This window comes from Malania oleifera, chromosome 4, assembly GCF_029873635.1.
Source record: "Malania oleifera isolate guangnan ecotype guangnan chromosome 4, ASM2987363v1, whole genome shotgun sequence".
Lineage (NCBI taxonomy): Eukaryota > Viridiplantae > Streptophyta > Magnoliopsida > Santalales > Ximeniaceae > Malania > Malania oleifera.
The window spans coordinates 57,199,614-57,217,783 of NC_080420.1; the positions used below are offsets into that span (position 1 = coordinate 57,199,614).

General features: G+C 38.0%; 1 protein-coding gene across 4 annotated transcripts in view; it reads right to left on the minus strand.

The window, feature by feature from the left end:
• The window catches only part of LOC131152834 (cleavage and polyadenylation specificity factor subunit 3-II), a 115,213-nt gene that overhangs the window by 89,677 nt on the left and 7,366 nt on the right, over positions 1 to 18,170 (minus strand). For all 4 annotated transcript variants that reach the window (XM_058104722.1, XM_058104723.1, XM_058104724.1 and 1 more), the window contains 3 exons: positions 15,237 to 15,309; positions 14,384 to 14,501; positions 11,562 to 11,635 (listed from right to left, as the gene is read on the minus strand). In XM_058104722.1, coding sequence (XP_057960705.1) covers positions 11,562 to 11,635; positions 14,384 to 14,501; positions 15,237 to 15,309 — 265 coding nt within the window. The remainder of the gene's footprint in view (positions 1 to 11,561; positions 11,636 to 14,383; positions 14,502 to 15,236; positions 15,310 to 18,170) is intronic.

Below are 18,170 nucleotides of genomic sequence, written 5' to 3' on the forward strand. Positions count from 1 at the left end.
AGTTCCCATTCAACTTATTGCTAATTTGTTTAATTAGCTAAGTCATGCCAAATACTTCACCAAACGTGACTTACAATCAAGCTACTATCAGGTGACGATAGCAGATGGTGATAGGCCGATTGAATGACATTGTACAGGGCACATGAATTCTTGGTGATGCCCTTCGAGTTGACGAGTGCACCAACAAATTTTTGCACGTTAATGAATTTTGTGTTTCATGACTATCTCGACAAATTTGTTATGGCATACGAATGACATAGTTGTCTATAGTTCCACTCTAGAAGAACATGAAAATTATCTAAAGAAGGTGTTCAACAGGCTAAAGGAGAACAACCTTCATGGAGAAAGAGAAGGGGCTGGGGTTTCTCTCGCATTTGGCATAATAGGCCCTAAGTGCTCTTTCATTCAGAGGAGTATCAAATACCTTAGTTGAATGAAAGTGCTGTTTCACTCAGAGGAGTATCAAATTCCTTATTTCGCAAACACAAAGACCAATACCCATATTGGCCAAAGTCAAGTCAGGAATGCCTCTTACAAGGTTCATTCTCCAACTTTGATGAAGGTGCATACTTTGTTTTGCATCAACTACATCAAGCCATTCATCGATGATACTAAAGATCCAAGCATAAGTTAGTCAACCAATGCACCACTAAGGGCATCACAATCGACAAACAAAAAGTTGAAGATATCCTTGTAGACAAAGAGCTCGGATCATCAAAGAAGAAGCACTACGAGTTCTTAGTGAAGTTGAAGGGCCTCGGAGAGGCAATCAGTTGGATGTCAGCATAAGACATGGAATAGTTCATAGACAATGTTGAAGAGTACTTAGTGTCAAAGTCTACAAGGACGTCAACCACATAAGTGGAGGAGAATGTCACAAGCCAAGCTTGTTTAGGACATAATGCATGTGACCGCTTGTTTTAGGTATGGGTGACCATCACGTAAATACTAGTGTAGGTTTTATTCTTTGAGTACGATAATGTCTTAGTAAAAACACTAAGTACGACTCCTGTGTCATTTTGATGTTTGCTAATGACAGCGTAAGAATAGCATAGAAAGCTCTTTAAGGAAGTGTCAATGTTCATTAATGATGCAATTTAGCAGTCTTTATTTAATTTTCAGCTTATATCAAGTGTTGCTATTTATGGGCGCCAGGGGTAGGGGTATTTCTATAATTTCCAAAATTTGGGGTTCATTTTGATCAAATTAGCTTTGGGGTCTTTTTTGTAATATTCAAGGGGTAATTTTGTACCAGGATTTGCTTTTGGTGGGGCTTTAGAAGATCTGTGGCTTTGGGGTTTTGTGCAAAATAGGAGTTGGCTTCTCTTGGAAGCTTTAGGCTTAGCGTAAAAAGGAGTCTCCAGCCACTTTTCCATGCGGTTTTTGGCATTTTATCTTTAAGAATACTTTTGTCCAGAGCTCAGCTCCATACCAACTAGGGTTGTGAAGATATGGAAGCTAGGGTTTTGAGGATTCGAGCTCATAGTGCCTACTAATCCATACATCGCAGCTTAAGGCACGAGAGGCCAGCAGAAAGCCATTGCTACCGTTCTAAAACAATTCCAAAACAGGTATTGTGGAGGATTAAGTTGCTGTTGTGACTAGAAATTGTCTTATTTGCTGAACTGAAATTCACAGCAGTCATCTCTTCATTATTTTACGGATTCAGCACTCATCTCTTCATTATTAAGACTCTAAGAGATCGTTTGGGACCACTTATGGAGAAGTGCCTTTTTAAATAAATGCTGATAATAAATACTGAACTGAAAAAGTACTGAAAGTTATAAGTGGCGTTTGGCAATAATAAGCGTTCAACATAAGTGCTAATCAAATGAGTGTTGTTTGGATACTCACTATTATTATAAGTGTTATTAAATTTATATTGTTATAGTTCATCATTAATTAATGTGTTATAGTGTATAATAAAAATAATATATGATAGATTATTTTTAATTAATATTTTAAAGTAAAAATATTAATATTTTTTCTAATTAATAGTTTAATTAATTATGTTGACTAATACTCATAATTAATATTAAAATAAATTTTGTTAGCAAAATAATATAAGATTGTTTTTTTATTAACAATAATTTAGTTATTAATCTATAACTTATGATTATCAATTTATCATATTAATTTATGTTTAATATTATTAATTAAATTAACATTTTAATTTAATTTAGTATTAATTTAAATTAAATGGCTGCTGCAAAGAGAGGCGATTAGGAGGCTATTTGAGGAGAGGACACGTAGGGGAGGAGGAAGTGATGGCATTGCTAGCACGAATGGCTCACAGAGGAGGGAGCCGGCACGTGGTGATGGCGAAGGCTTGTGGGCGAGGAAGAAGGTTGCTGCGATTTTGTGAAGGAGATGGTGCTAGGGACCAGATCTGCGAAGGAGGAGGCAGCGGCAGAGGAGATGATGGCGGAGGCTTGCAGAGGAGGAGGGGGGAGAGGAGGGTTGCAGCGATTTTGCAAAGGAGATGGTTCTACACACCAAATATGTGAAGTACAGGCGGCAAAGAAGGGATGACGCGGTGGCAGTGGCAGTGATGGTGGAGCTCCAATGAAGCAAAATTGCTTGGGAAGATGGGAGGAGGGAGATAGATGGTTCTGCATTTCAGAGACAGCGAGAGAAGGGGGCTAGGGGAACAATTTGTTAAATTACAAAATTGCCAAAAAAAATCATACTATTTACAAAAATGCCACCACAAGTGAACAGTGACACTTTTAAGTGCCCAAAAAGCTATATGGGATTGCTTTTTAAAAATCACTTAAAAGTTAAAAAACACTTTATTTCATTAAGTACTTATTTAGTTCAAACCAAACGATACTTTTTTTATAAGTACTTATTCTAAGTGATTAGAGCAATAAGCACTTCTTTTTTAAGAGCTCCCAAACGGGGGCTAAGTTTGAGCAAATGGATGGGTTTCTTGTTAGAAGTCTTAGGGATTTTTGGTTCAAGGATTGGGTGTCATTACTACTGGTTCCTCAAATGGTATTTTCATTATTCGGGATACTAGGTTTGCTTGTAAGCTGGATGTTTTACTTGGCTCCTTTTCTATGTCTGTTTTTCTGGATACTAAGGGTAAGGGGCAATGGTGGCTTACTTCGTTCTATGGTCTCAATTGTCCTTCATTGAGGAATTTTTTACGGGATGAGCTTGATGCAGTCTACGGTTTGTATTCTCCTAATTGGTGTCTTGGGGGTGATCTTAATGTCATTAAATCCACTAATGAAAAGTTGGGAGGTTCTAAGATCACTCTTAGCCTGAGGGTTTTTTATTCTTTCATTAGGGATTGTGATTTAAGGGATATTACTCTTGCTAATGCTCAGTTCACCAAGTTTGCTGCTGGTAGAGATCAGCAGCAACTAGGACTGACAGTTTCCAATTTTCTACAGATTGGGAAGACGCCTTTGCTAAACTTACTCAGGAAGTGATTCCTAGTGTTTTCTGATAACTGCCCCTTAGTGCTTGAATCAAATCCTATAAGTGGAGTCCAACTCCATTTCCTTTTGAAACTTTGTGGTTGACACATCACGACTTTTTGAGGCTGCCTAGGGAGTGGTGAGGAGAGTGTAATGTGGAAGGTTGGGAAGGTTTTCTCTCTATGAGACGACTGAAGTTTTTGGAAGATAACTTAGAACTTGGAATTTGGAAGTTTTGGTGACGTGCATTCTAGAAAAAAATATGTTTTACAGGAACTAGGTGCTATAGATCAGTTAGTTGAGGAGGGGCCTCTGTCAAAATATTTACTAGGTACAAGGGTTCTGTTGTCTAATGAGTTTAAGCAGGTTCTCTTAGGGACGAGGTTAATTAGTTTTCAGAAATCTAGATAGAATTTGGTTAAGGACAGAGACTGTAATACAAGACTTTCATCAGGGTCGGAGTGGGAGTAGGAACCGAGGAAATTTATAAAAGAACTCAAGGATGATAGGGGCATGAATTATGTGATTACTAGGGACCTTGTTTGCATTGCAAGTATGATTACTGACTTCTATAGAAATCTTTTTCTCGGAGCAGGATGAAAGTAGGGCTATAATTGAGGGGTTGATTGGTGCCCTATTCCCACAGAGAAAGCAGAGTAGATAGAGAGGCCTTTTGAGGAGGAGAAGATTTAAAGCGCTGTGTCCGGGTTGGATAGAGAGGGCTCCTTGGCCAGATGGATTCATGATGCCTTTCCTTCAGAATGGCTGGAATTTTCTGAAGGACAATCAGCTCGAAGTTTCAATGAGTTTTTCCAGAATGAGATTGTGGGTAGGAGCATTAATTCCACATTTATTACCCCAGTGCCCAAAAAAGATACTGCTCGAGTTGAGGATTTCTGGCTCGGTTTGGAAAGAAAGGAATCCTCAGCCAGATGGATTCATGATGCCTTTCCTTCAGAATGGTTGGAATTTTCTGAAGGACAGTCTACTAAAAGTTTCAATGAGTATTTCCAGAATGAGATTGTGGGTGGGAGCATTATTTCCACATTTATTACCCCGGTGCCCAAAAAAGATACTGCGCGAGTGGAGGATTTCTGGCCAATTAGTCTGGTGACCAGTGTGTATAAGATCCTTGCTAAAGTGTAATCTACAAGATGATTTCTGGAAGAATACTATTTCCATAGTCAACGTGCATTCGTTGGTGATAGAGAGATCTTAAATGCAGCTCTTGTAGCTAACGATGTCCTTGAAGATGCTGTCAGAATAAATAAGAGGGGCTTGCCTTGAAATTGGATTTTGAAAAAGCTTATGATCATGTTAGTTGGGATATCTTGGATAGAGTACTAGACACAAAAAGTTTTGGAGAAAGATGGACGAATTAGATTTTTTTTTTTTTTTTTTTTTTTCATGTTTAATACAATGGAGGAAGAATGTTATTCATAGATTAGGAATTTACAACCAGAAGAAGAAGACGTCTCCTTAGCAAAGGCTGGAAAAATCCAACCAAAACAGAGAAAAATCAAAAACTAAAAAGAACAAATGAAACCAGTGCAATCTAACAATCAAGCAAATACTGCCAGTCACGCTGAATATCTGAAAAGCTCACCCCCTAAAAATTTCTGTGACTCACACCAAAGAGAAGCCAAATAATGTATCTTCCCCTAAAGTAGTATATACGACAACCTCTACCCTTAGAAAATACTCGCACTACACTCCATCCACAGCCTCAAAATATTGCAAAGAAAGCACATTTCCAGAGCACTGCCCTTTCCATTTTGCTGCCAAAACCAACAAAAGAAATTGCCAAAAAGTCCTCCATTGTCTCTGAACTGACCCACCAATCACCTAAAAAACCAAATAACTTATTCCATACCCTCCAAGCATAATCACAATGTACACAACGATGTGATGCAGATTCTAAGCAGTTAAAATAAAGTACACAAACATCTGGAGAAAGAGCCTACAAAGGTCTCCTAATCTGCAGCAAGTTATTGGTATTAATTCTATCAAGTGCAACCAACTAAATAAAAGCCCTGATTTTGGAGAGGACTTTGGCCTTCCAAATAGATTTATAGAGTGGAAAAGAATTAGATCTAGTCAAAATTCACAAAAAGATTTGCAGATAATACAACCACTACCCAAAAAAAAATTTGTACAGGAATGAAAAAGGATAAATCTAAGAGATAGCTTTCCATGGACTCTCCAAAAAATATCTAAAACCCAAATTAGTATCCCACCCATTCTCATCTAATCCATACTTACATTTTATTACTCTATGCCGCAAGGAAGAATTGTCTAATGGAAACCACCAAAGCCGTTTAGCCAGAAGAGTGATGTTTTTAGACACCAAATTTCCAAGACCCAAACGACCCTCCCGTTTAGACCTGCACACCACATCTCAGGTTACAAATGATCCCTAAAGCCACCTACCCCAACCATAAGAAATCCCTCATCATTTCCTCAATATTACAAGCAAATCCCATAGGAATCTCAAAAATAGAGAAAAAGTAAAATGGGATACTAGAAAGACAAGCCTGCATGAGAGTAATTCTACGGTTCTACCACTGAGAGAAAAAAAAGAGCACCTTTCTAACCATCTAAACGCTTAGAAACTCTTCCCATGACAAGATCCAAAAAACTAACAGATCTAGGGTTACCCCCCAAAGGAACCCCTAAATAGGCCAGCGACCAATCTGAAACACTACAGCCCTTCCTCCGCAGACCACTCTTGTAAAGCACATTAATAGCTGCAATACGACTTTTCCCCATATTTAAGCCCAGAACCATTCTCAAAATGCCTATCACCCGGTCTTTAATGTATTGATGAATGGGGGGACTAAACCCAGGTTTAGAGTCTCCACTCTCCAGGGGCCTAAAACAAGGAGATCCTCTATCCCTTTTTCTTTACACTATCGCAGCTGACGCTTTGAGCAGAACAATTGATAGATGGCTTGATAGAGGCTTGGTGGAAGGCATCAAGGTGGGCCATGAGAATGTACCCATATTGCATTTGCAGTTTGCAGACGACAACATTCTCTTTCTTTTGGAGGATGTGAGTAGTTCCTCCAACATGTTAACCATGTTTTTGAAAAAATGCAGGTCTTGGGATTAACTTCTCTAAGAGTCACATTGTGGGTGTCGTGATGATGTGATTGACATCAACACAAGTCATTTTGCTATGTTAGCTGATTGTGGTGTTCTAAGTTGGCCCGTCACTTCTTCAGGTGTCCATTTGCTGGTACACTACTGCTGATTCTTTTTTAACCTGATTTTTGGGGGAGTTTCCAAGAGGTTGGATGGGAGGAAAAGAGGCCTTTTCACTCTTGGGTGATTGCATTACTCTTGTTCATGCTTGTCTTTCTTCTATCCCCCTATATTACCTGTCCCTATTCAAAACTGCTGCAAAGTGGTGGCTTGTAGCTTAGAGAAATTAATGAGGGATTTCTTGTGGTCGAGAGTAGATGAGCATGATAGAGATCATCTCCTTAGCTGGGTAACTATAAGTACATCCAAAAGGGAAGGAGGCCTAGGTCTTGGTAATTTGGTATCCAAAAATATCTCCTTGATGGGGGAGTGGTTGTTGTGCTTCAATTTAGAACCTGACTCTCTTTGATTCAGGGTAATCCACAGTAAATTTGGACTTCTTCAAAACAGGTAGGATGCTAAAGGGGGAGTTAATATTACAGTTATTACCTATTCAAGTCCCTGGAAATTTAAGTCTCAGATTTACCACTCGTTTTTCTCTCATGTTTGGTAGAGTGTTGGTAATAGGGAGAGAATCAGTTTCAGGAAGGATCATTGGAATGGGGAGGCTTGTTTGGCTAGTGGCCTAGTATGTACCCGCATCTGTATCAATTATCTTTTCTTCACGATTCCCGTCTCTCTGCTTTCTTCCCCTTGCAAGATAATGGACATTTTTGGGATTTTCATTTTGTGAGGAACCTTAATGAGAGAGAGACCAAGAAGTTTGCCCCTGTGATCAATGTGTTTCATTCTTTTTAGCTCAAATCAGGGAGTGACAAAAGAGTTTGGTGTTTAGATTCTTCTCGGAAAATCTTTTATTTCTCATTTGATTCATGTTCCTTATACTACTCCTTTTGCACCTGACTCTTTCATTTGGAAAGCTAAAATCCCTTCTACGACTAAGGCCTTGACAGAAATTTTGGAAAAATTAATATCAATGACTTGCTACAGAAACGTAGACCAAACAAGTTTTATCGCCTGATGCGTGTCCTTTGTTTTAAGAGTGGAGAGATTAGTTCGCACCTGTTCTTACATTGTCATTCTCTTGGACCATTTGGAGTAAATTGTTTGGTATTTTTGGAGAACGTTGAGTGTGCCCTTCCTCCTTGGAGACGTTTTGCACTTTGATGTATAAGGGGTTTGGAAAAGAGAAGGAGAGAAAGGCTTTGTTGCAGTGTTTAATAATGATTATTCTTTTGGTGTATTTGGATGGAGAGAAATACCAGGATCTTTAAGAACTTGGATACTACTCTAAACTTGATTTGGAATAGAGTGGTATTGCTTGCATCACTGTGGGCTTTGGCAAATGGTTTCTTTCTGCATCCACCTCTGGCAGATTTACAGTGGGACGGAGTTGCTTTGCTCGAGCAGAGCTGATTTGTAATCTTTCTTTTCAGGGATTTTTAGTGTGTTCTTTTTTCGCTTTTGTTTTGGAAGGATACCTCATCCTCCCTGTTTTCCTTCTTTTTCTCGCTGTACTCTTCTTCTCTCTCTAATAAATTTCATTCTCTACTTAAAAAGAAGGATACAGCAATAAAAACAAAAACCTCTTTATATCTCACAATCAAGAAACAGCAATATAATACTTTAAATAAATTTCTTCAAAGAATACTTCCGTTTACATTGCAAAAAGAAATGCAAAAGGCCCAACCTCAACACATGGAAACCTCAACCTCGAGAAAAAGCCAAATCAGCATTAGGTCCCAGTAACATACAATTGACTACACAAACGAAGCCAAACCCAGTGTAAATTTCCGGGTAAAAGATGCAGCAACTTCTAGATTCCCCAGCTCTGATTTATGCAGAACATATCAAGAACCTTCTTGCATTTCTCATGGACCAAGCAGTTTACAACTTTAGGTGGTGCTTGGCCTTCCCCTAAAGGACATCCTTGGTTATGAAGCATCTTTACTAGTAAGTATGCACGAGACAACATAGAAACCTCAAAATTGATTCATAAAGAAGGATACTTAACTGTTTGTATATTTTCTCAAAACTTTGAGTAGTTTGATAGTAGGTGAAGTCAGAGTTGGTTTAAGGAACTGTTGAATTCTTTTTAAATGCTGTAGTTGTGGCAATTACTCTTGTAATAAATTTAGAACTGTACTCATCAACTCAAAGTTATTTAGCAGGTTTATTCAGCATTTCACCTCCTTGTTTGTCTTAAAAGTAAACTTGTATCTCTCATTTGGATTTCCCTCCAGACCACTTTAATTTTGTCCCCAATGTTGAGTTGTTGCTTAACCAGAAATTAAATGACTAGAGTTATGTTGTTTTACAAACCAGCTTTCTTGGACTAAATGACTCCCTCTCATCAAAGGGCTAGTAGTTTCATGAAACTCCTGGAATGCACTCCAAAACTGCAGGGCTTTATCCATTTTAAATGCCATCTAAGTGTTTTTGTGCTATGTGCATGCTGCATAACTGCTGCACTATAAGACATTAAAACAACTGCATTTTCTCCTTTATTCTATCATAAATAAATGGTGAGTGGAAACAAGAGCACAAAATGGCATCCAGATCCATTTTGAAACTGAAGGGACAACCAGTGGAAGCAGAGTTAATAGATAAAACCAATAAGCAATCAAATAGCAACATGGTTGTCTTAATACTAGATAGTAATAAGTTTGCAACGCTAATATAGCTAAGAGGCATAATAATAGAAAGATATCATAACTGGTAAGAGATTAAATCCTTGAACAAATATGATAGCAATCTATAAGCAGCTAAAATCAAAATCAAAAGAATTCTACAACCTCTCTCTCATGCAAACAGTTCTACGAAATTTCCTGCCATAGGCTATATTGAAGTGATCAATTCAGGTCGTAGGAAAATCCTTCCATCTGAAATTGGACAAGGTCGGGGAGAGCTCTTTTTTGTTCGTGATTCAGAATAATGTTTCTTATAAGTCATCACAGGTGGGTTAGGTTCTCTAAGGAGGCCGTAATCTGGCTTGCAGATGGGTTGTCAGTGTTCAGTCAGATGGAAAGGGGACATCAAAGTGTCCAAATGGGTATTATGCATTATTGGAGTTAGGGCGGGGTGGAAAGGCAAGAAATTTTCAGTGTTAATCCTGGTGGAACAAAAGGCAATGAGTGGCGAAACTTTGCTAACGATTTTTGCTAGTTAGCAAAGGAATTGTGTAAGGAGTAAGGAGGTGCAGGTGTAGATAGCTGTTCAGGTTGCAGTAGCCAAGTTCAATCTGGAAATCAGGGTGTGATACTTGGGAGAGAAGAGCTGTGCTGTCGGTGTGGAGGTGTATTGCAACTTAAGAAACCTGGGACTTTGAAGACAGATACCATGGCAAATTGATTGGAGCTGAACGACCATAGCATTAAGGTTGCTAGGGTTCCAGATGGAGCTGTAAATCTCACAGAGGCAGCTAGGTTTGCATTCCAGGAGGAGGTCACGAAGAGAATTGGACTCAGATGTTTGCTCCTCGTTCTGGGCCTGGCCCAAGTTATTGATAGGAGGAGCTTCTGTTTTGTCTAAGTTAGGCCACTTATTTGACCAGGCCCACTGCTTAGGGAAGAATGATTTGGGCTTTTCTTTGGATCCAAAGGGTGGTTCTCCTCATTTGGGCTTTTCACCGAATGGTCATGGTTGAAATCAGACCCATACTCCGAGAAATGGTTACCTGAGCACTTCCTTGCTGGATCCTGATAATGGGCAGGCCCAAATTTCTGCTCCTAGATCTCAGAAGATGGGTGTAGGGAAGGTGGACTTTCAACCCTCCGTTAATGGATTCCAAACCCTTTCTCCAGTTCTCCAAGATGTGAATCAAACTGACCAAGCTTTGGAGTGAGTTCAGAATGCTAGTAGCCTAGTTTCAAAACAAGATCGTGGTGTTAAAAATGTTCCTAGTCTCGAAGAGGACTGGAAGATGGTAAGGAAAACAATAAAAGAGAAGAATCTGTTTTGTTTGAAAAAGGGGGGGGGGGGGGATGGGAGAAATCTGATGTTTCATGTTTCAATTATGATAGATTTAAGGGTAATAAGGTTTATGCTCATCAGAAAGGTGGCTCATAGGGGTGCTGAGATGAGGAAGGTATTTGAAGATAAGAGAGAAAACTCGAGTGAGTCAGTACCAAAGTTATGAAGGAGAGATACAAAAGGAGAGTCCTGTACTATGGGAGACCTACATACTAAGAAGAAGATTGTATCCAGTAATGGGGCTAGAAAGTAAAGGAGGTAAAGGAATTGGGGGAACCTTTCAGATATAGATAGTGATGATATGAGTGAGTTTCACTGTGACGGGGGTTCATCCTTGTTCTTGGATGAGATTCAAGAACAATATGGGTATATATTTTATTCTTGTCACGAACTAGGGGATTTATCTTATATTCATCCACCCCCATTGGAGGGGCAGGAAGGAGTTTCTATTTTTGATGATGATGGATTGGTTTATAATTAAAAGTGTAAGGATGGAATTCTTCCTCTACCTGTGGAGGAGATTGCAAAAGAGTTAGAAGTTCAAATCTTTTGGATAAAATGAATTTAGAGAAAAGTGATATTGGAGGAAACAGAGTGCATTTGGATGGTGATAAAAACCAAAAGATGAAGGGTCAAAGGGAATTAGTGAACTTGAAGAGCTCAGTAAATTGGGACAGAAAGGGTTTGAAAAAAGTGGTTTCATTGGTTAATATTGTTTAGCTTTATTTTGTGATCTTTTGTTTTTTGTTTTCTTTCTTTTCCTTTTTTATTGGTTTTTTTTTTTCCAATTGGTGGACTTCTTATCCCTGTATGTTATAAGTTTTTTTCTCTCTATCCAATAGATTTTTTTTATCCAAAAAAAAAAACCAACACCAAAAGTGGCCAAAACTACAATTTCCAGCAATGCAAGTGCGAACTCACAGAATATGCTATAGACTGATGGTCTGAAAACCTTACATGCCCAGCATAGTATGCACAAATTTGAAGATCTTTGTCAACATGCAGAGTCTGCTTCAAATCCACTGCTACTACTGCAATATAGAAACCAAAATTAAATGCGTTATAAGAAACTAACTGCAGAGAAAACAAATAAAAAGGAACATTAAAATAGAACAAAAGCTGTTGCCATGACACAATAATTTAAATGTGTTATGAGAAACAACCATGTTAATTCATTTTTTTTTTTACCAACATTTTCCACAGCGTGTCAGCACCCAGCGGAAGGTTGGCTGTGCACATTTCTAACCCCCAAAAAAAAATGAGGAAAAAATTTTGTACCAAAAAACCTTTTATCAGTAGTTTGACTTTTGATAGATTCATATATCTCTCACCTTAGCATGGGATGACAATAAGTTCACATGCACATTTCTAACCCAAAAAATAAGGACAAAATTGTGTAACAGTGGAACTTTATCAGTACTTTTGAATTTTGCATCTTCACCTAAAACTAACAAAAGTTTGATCAAGCATTTTCAAAAATAATATTAAGTGACAAATCCTAAAATCACCAAGAAACAGGAGAAAAATAATCGATTTAAAAATGAAATTAAATGTAAAACATAACCAAAACACAAATAATTGAATGTTCTAAGAGAAAAACTTTGTTGGTTTCAAGGATATGAATTGCAGCAATTTCAAACCTCCCTTCTTGTCACATATGAAAATTGTTGGAAGCACACGTCTGAATATGTGAGTAGGAGTGTGCAAAAATTAGCAAGAAACCGAAAACCAGACAGAAACCAAACCGTTTGACATTTCAGTTCGGTATTGCGGTTACAGCTTTTAGTTTTGGTTGGTCAATTTTTAGAAAACTGGTTTTTGGTTTTGGTTTCAGTTTCGGTTTTACAAGTGAACTGAACCGTAAAAACCGAAAACTGAAATATAAATGAATTATTTAAATTTCATACATTATGTTCCATAATATTACTTTATTTCCGTTAATTCTAAGGATATTTCATTAAAATAATTTATTTTAACTTCAAATATTCAGACTAATCGACTAACCAAATTAGACATTTCTAAAATCACAATGGTATTTATAGATGTGAATGAGGATTGTTTCCTCTTCCATAAACAATGTGGGACGAATGGTACTTCCCTTTTCCATTTCCATGTTTCATCGCAAAGCAATGAAACCATCACTCCCAAGGCAGTGCATGTGTGCAGCACAGAAGCAGCACTCTGTGCATGTTGTACTTGTCCAACATTGGCTGAAAGCAAAAAGTGAGAACCATCTTCCCTTTATAAATTGACAGCCTGGACCACATCCCATTCAGGAGCACAAAGTTCACCTCAACTCAAGAAATATTGGAAGGATGCAGTCGCCCCACTTCCAAACTGCATCATCACATTAATTTCAAGTGTTTTTCATATTTATTTCAATTAATCCTTTAAATATTGAATTACTCTCATGCTATTCTGTATTTTTACCCCTTTAATATCAGTTTGTTTAATGGAAGTTAGGAATATAGCAGTTTTAACCCTGATGTTTTAAGGCAAAAAAATAATTTTATTAAAAGATTAAGAATGTAAAATCAGAAGAATACGACATCTCCTTAGCAAAGTTTGGAAAAAAAAAATCCAAACAATAACAACGAGAAAACAAAAAAGCAAAAAAGAACAAGTCAAAACCAGTGAAATCTAGCAAGCCAACAAATAATGCCAATGTTGAATATCCAAAAAGCTCACCCCCTTAAAATTCCCATGATCCACACGCCAAAGAGAAGCCAAATAATGAATCTTCTCCCAAACCAGAAAATACAAAAACTTCTTCCCTGAAAAAATACACGCATTGCACTCCATCCTCAGGCCCCTAAATACTGCAAAGAAGAACATTTCCAAAGTGCTGCCCTTCCCTTTTTCCTGCCAAAACTGCAAAAGTCCTTCACTGTCTCTGAACACACCCAACATTTGTCGAAAAACCAAATAACTTATTCTATAGCCTCCAAGCAAAATCACAATGTATAAAAAGATGTGATGCAGATTCTGAACAGTTAAAACAAAGTACAAAAACATCTGGAGTGAGAGCCTTCAAAGGTCTCCTAATCTGCAACAAGTTATGGGTATTGATTCTATCAAGCACAACCAACCAAAGAAAAGCCTTGATTTTAGAGGGGACTTTGGCCTTCAGATGGATTCATAGAGAGGAAAAGAAGAATTAGAGCTAATTTAGTTCTGATTTTTCTTAATTTTGAACACTTACTAGCCAAGTTTCACCGTATATACTGTTGAAAATTAAGAAATGTAACATATGAATGCATTTTTATTATAATTTTATATGGTTAGTAGAACTCATGATCCTCAATCGGAGCCTACAGTCCAATCTGGAAAATCCCCATACCGATCCTATGTAGGATTCTTATTAAAACAACTTTGCTTCTGATCAATTAACAACAGCATCTTATTCAATACTATGAATATGAAATAATATTTAGATGCTTTATGAGTTGCACTTTCTCTATTGCACTTGTAGTTTACCCTTAGCGCAACTTATACTCCACATACTTGTCATTTATGCATTCTATTATAATATTTTAATTCCAAAATGTGCGTTGGGATGTCAAATATGAGTTTCCAAAGTTTCATTATAAAATTTACATGTTTTACTCATAATATACATCTATTCAAAAAAAATTGAAATTCATATCAAATTTGAAACTGATATTTCAAATTTTCATACTTTTGAATCCTTGAAATTTTAATAAACATCGAAATTTAAATCCTTGTATAAGTTATTGCCACTGCAAATAGCACCACATAAAAGAAAGATTTGCTTATACCTTTCTTCATGCATTCCACAATGTCGTCAACAGTGAATTGTTCCTGCTCTCCCCTTCGCTCAACCATTACTTTCCGGTAATCCTCGAGCATCAATGGTGCCAATGCCTTTGTTGGATACTGCAATGGACTAAGACAGTAAATATTCTTTACAAGTTTTAAGGATTAAATGAAAGTCCATTTGAAAATTGTCTATTGATGTCTCTTTAGTATCACGAAACATTCATATGTCCAAGAAAATTTTAAAATATATATATATATATATATATATATATATATATATATAAGGCCTAAATGATAGGAATAACAAGAACTTATTGCATAAACTTTTTACATAACAATTTTCTTAATATTTGAATAAGAAACACATAAGGAGCATACTCTGGTCTAAGAATCACAATATCAAAATGGGAGAATTTTAAACTACTTAGACTAATCAAATAACTAAAACACAAAATATTAATCATAAGCAAATAACAAATGAGTCATCAAAAGGCAGTTGAAAATCTAAAGCCAGTCCTTTCTGGTGGTGCTCCAAATGAGAAAGAGAAAGTGACACTCGTATCTGCAGATGCAATTTAATTTCAACCCAGACGGGGAAATCAACTAAGTAACAGAAAGCAAGACGTATGACACCACTGCTCTCCTAGAAAGAAATTCATTTTCTGAATAACAAGAGAAAAATAAATACAAATCAAAAAGTTTACGTTGGAATCTTGGATTAATATTAGCAAATTAAATAACACCGTTTTCTCCTTTTATTTTGGGTAAGAATAGCAGCAAGCAAGAAATTCTAAATTCCATATATTTATATAAGCAAAGAATAACCTCTATAAAGCATTTAAGAGAATTTACCGTCATGTAAATTGGTCCACGGTAGCCACAAACTTCTGTAAAGTACGGAAGAGCCCCAACATGATCCAAATGACTGCACACATTTGTATTTAATTAATAAATTCACAAAAAACACATGAAATTCCAAAATCAAACAAACACGCACACGGAGTTCCATCCAAACCCAATTAGCTTCAAATTACTATTATATCACATAGCTAGCCCCTAAAGTTTCACTTACATCAATCCTTGAACTTTAAATCATGGCGTCCTCCCTAAACTTGTAAAAGAAAATTGAAAATTTCATACTTGAGCAACAATGACCACATGAGGAACACATGACCACATCTTGTGAAATGACTATTTTGCCCATATAAAAGCTGGAAATAAGATCTGCTCCTGCCAAAATTGACTTGGCGCCAAAATGAGCTCTATTCTCCATCCCATTAAAAGTAACTCTCCATAGTATGGATTTTGATTCTCATATTTCTCATTTTCAATCTCACAGTTCATTGGAGAAGGATCAGCCTAACATTTTTCACGATGGCTCTTTGTTAATTGATGCCTAGTGTCACGGACCGCCAATTCAAACCCAATAAACGGGCCGCGCGGCACTCGTCAAGGCTCTCCCTCGACAGAATCAGCCAATAACTATGCGTTCAATCCGACTGTCATGAACACTCGAGAGGGTTTCGAAAGCCATCATAGGCATGAAATATCAGTTCCAACAATAATGAATTCATGAAGACAAGCGACCTTCATACTCAATGACATGTGGAACTAGTTGTTATATTCAATCAACAAGACAACCACACAAGCCATCATCCGAGTTATTCAACATCCAGTATAAAAATCCCTGTTGAGGGCAAGTGAAGACATCTCTCCTCCCCATTTAACCGAGGTCACACTGTCAACCCCTAACATTCTTCCCCACTCACTCTATCGATGACCTCATCGATGAATTTGTAAAAAGACTACACACTCTTGCTATTGATGACCTTCTTCATTGACTACATGTCTACCAGGTTATACTTTACATATTTAGTATCTACTTTATATAACTCATCCACGGTATGAGGGAACCATGACTACTCATTTGTAAACAGCTGAAAAGGGACACAAACTCATCCACTGTGTGAGATTACGATGACTACTGACTTGCAGAGAGCTAAAGGATAACCGACTCATCCACTGTGTGAGTTAACTAGGACTACTAACTGGTACAGAGCTAAAAAGGGGGTACAACTCATCGATTATGTGGGATAACGACAACAACTAACAAGTAAGGATCTGAAAAAAGGATACAACTCATCAGCTATGTGAGGTAACTATGACAACTGATAGGTAAAGAACCGAAAAGATCTACGACTCATCCATTCCAGTTGTTGTCATGTGGGCATTGAAATCTACCGAAACTCTCATTGTAGCATCGTTCAAGTCGTCAGAGGCTTGCAATTATCTATCTTAACTTGGTCTGAGCGTGCAACGTTCACCCCGCCTACCCCTTTTTGCGCGTTTGGTGTGTCACCCTGCCTACTTTCCTAGGTAATTGGCGAGAACATTTATCCTATCTCTGCCATACCAACCGAAGGATGAATCATTTACCCTGCCAACCCTTTTGCACTCGGTGTGAAACCCTACCTGCTTTCCCGGGCACTTGATGTGAACCATTACCCTTTCTCTACCATGTTGACTTATAGAGCGTGCAGCGTTCACATTGCCTTCCCTTTTGCACTTTTGTGTGGCACCTTGCCTACTTTCTTGCGTGCTTGGTGTAAACCATCACCTTCTCTCTGTAGTCTTGCTAGAGGTCTTTTACTCACTTACCCATCAAATTGTCATGGATTCTTCTCATCCTCTATAAGTGTAATATAGCAACGATCTCAATTAACTTCCGTAGGGCGGCCTCAAGCTCCATTGGCACAAACCCATGGGATTCTAGATTGCATCCGACCTCGATGTCTTTTAGCTTATTCAAAGCTTCTGACAGCTCAATATTCATTTACAGACCTCAAGCTCTATTGGTCTGTTTCCCATAGGGAGGCCTCTAGCTCTATTGGCACTACCCTTTGGGATCATGGATGGCATCACGCCGGCGATGAAATTCAACCTATTCAAGGCAACAACCCAATACTCTTCGGCAAACCTCAAGCTCTATTGGTCTGCTTCCCGTAGGGAGGCCTAAGCTTTACTGGCACTACCCTTTAGGATGATGGATGGCATCACGCCTACGATGTTTTTCGGCCTACTCAAGGCTTCCAATTGCTCAATATTCTCGGTAGACCTCGAGCTCTATTGGTCTGATTCCCGTAGGGAGGCCTTAAGCTCTATTGGTACTACCCCCTGGGATTATTAATGACATCACGCGCTCAATGAGTTTCCAACTGCTCAATCCACCTTTCGAATACCGCAAGCTCTGTTTGTCTTTCTCCTTTATGAGATGGGAGATGGCATCATGCCCTATTTCAACCTATTCTCGAGGCTTCCAACTACTCCATACTAGGGATTTTCATACATGGAGTGACTTACTCAAGTTCCACAATTCTATTTTCAAAATCAATTTTCTCTTTGGTGGCCTCAAATTCTATTGGCACACCTTTTTTTTGAGTCATCCCTTGCCTTACATGCCTCCAAATTGTTCTGTTTTACGAAATTTTAAAATCTCACTTTCCAACTCATAGTGTTCACGCACACCGTGCTCTGATACCAACTATCATGGACCGCCAATTTAAACCCAATTAACGGGGCCGCGTGGCACTCATCGAAGCTCTCCCTCGAAAGAATCAATCAATAACTACACGTTCAATTCGACTGTCATGAACACTCGAGAAGTTTTCGAAAGCCATCATAGGCATGAAATATCAGTTCCAACAATAATGAATTCATGAAGACAAGCGACCTTCATACTTAATGACATGTGGAACTAGTTGTTATATTCAATCAACAAGACAACCA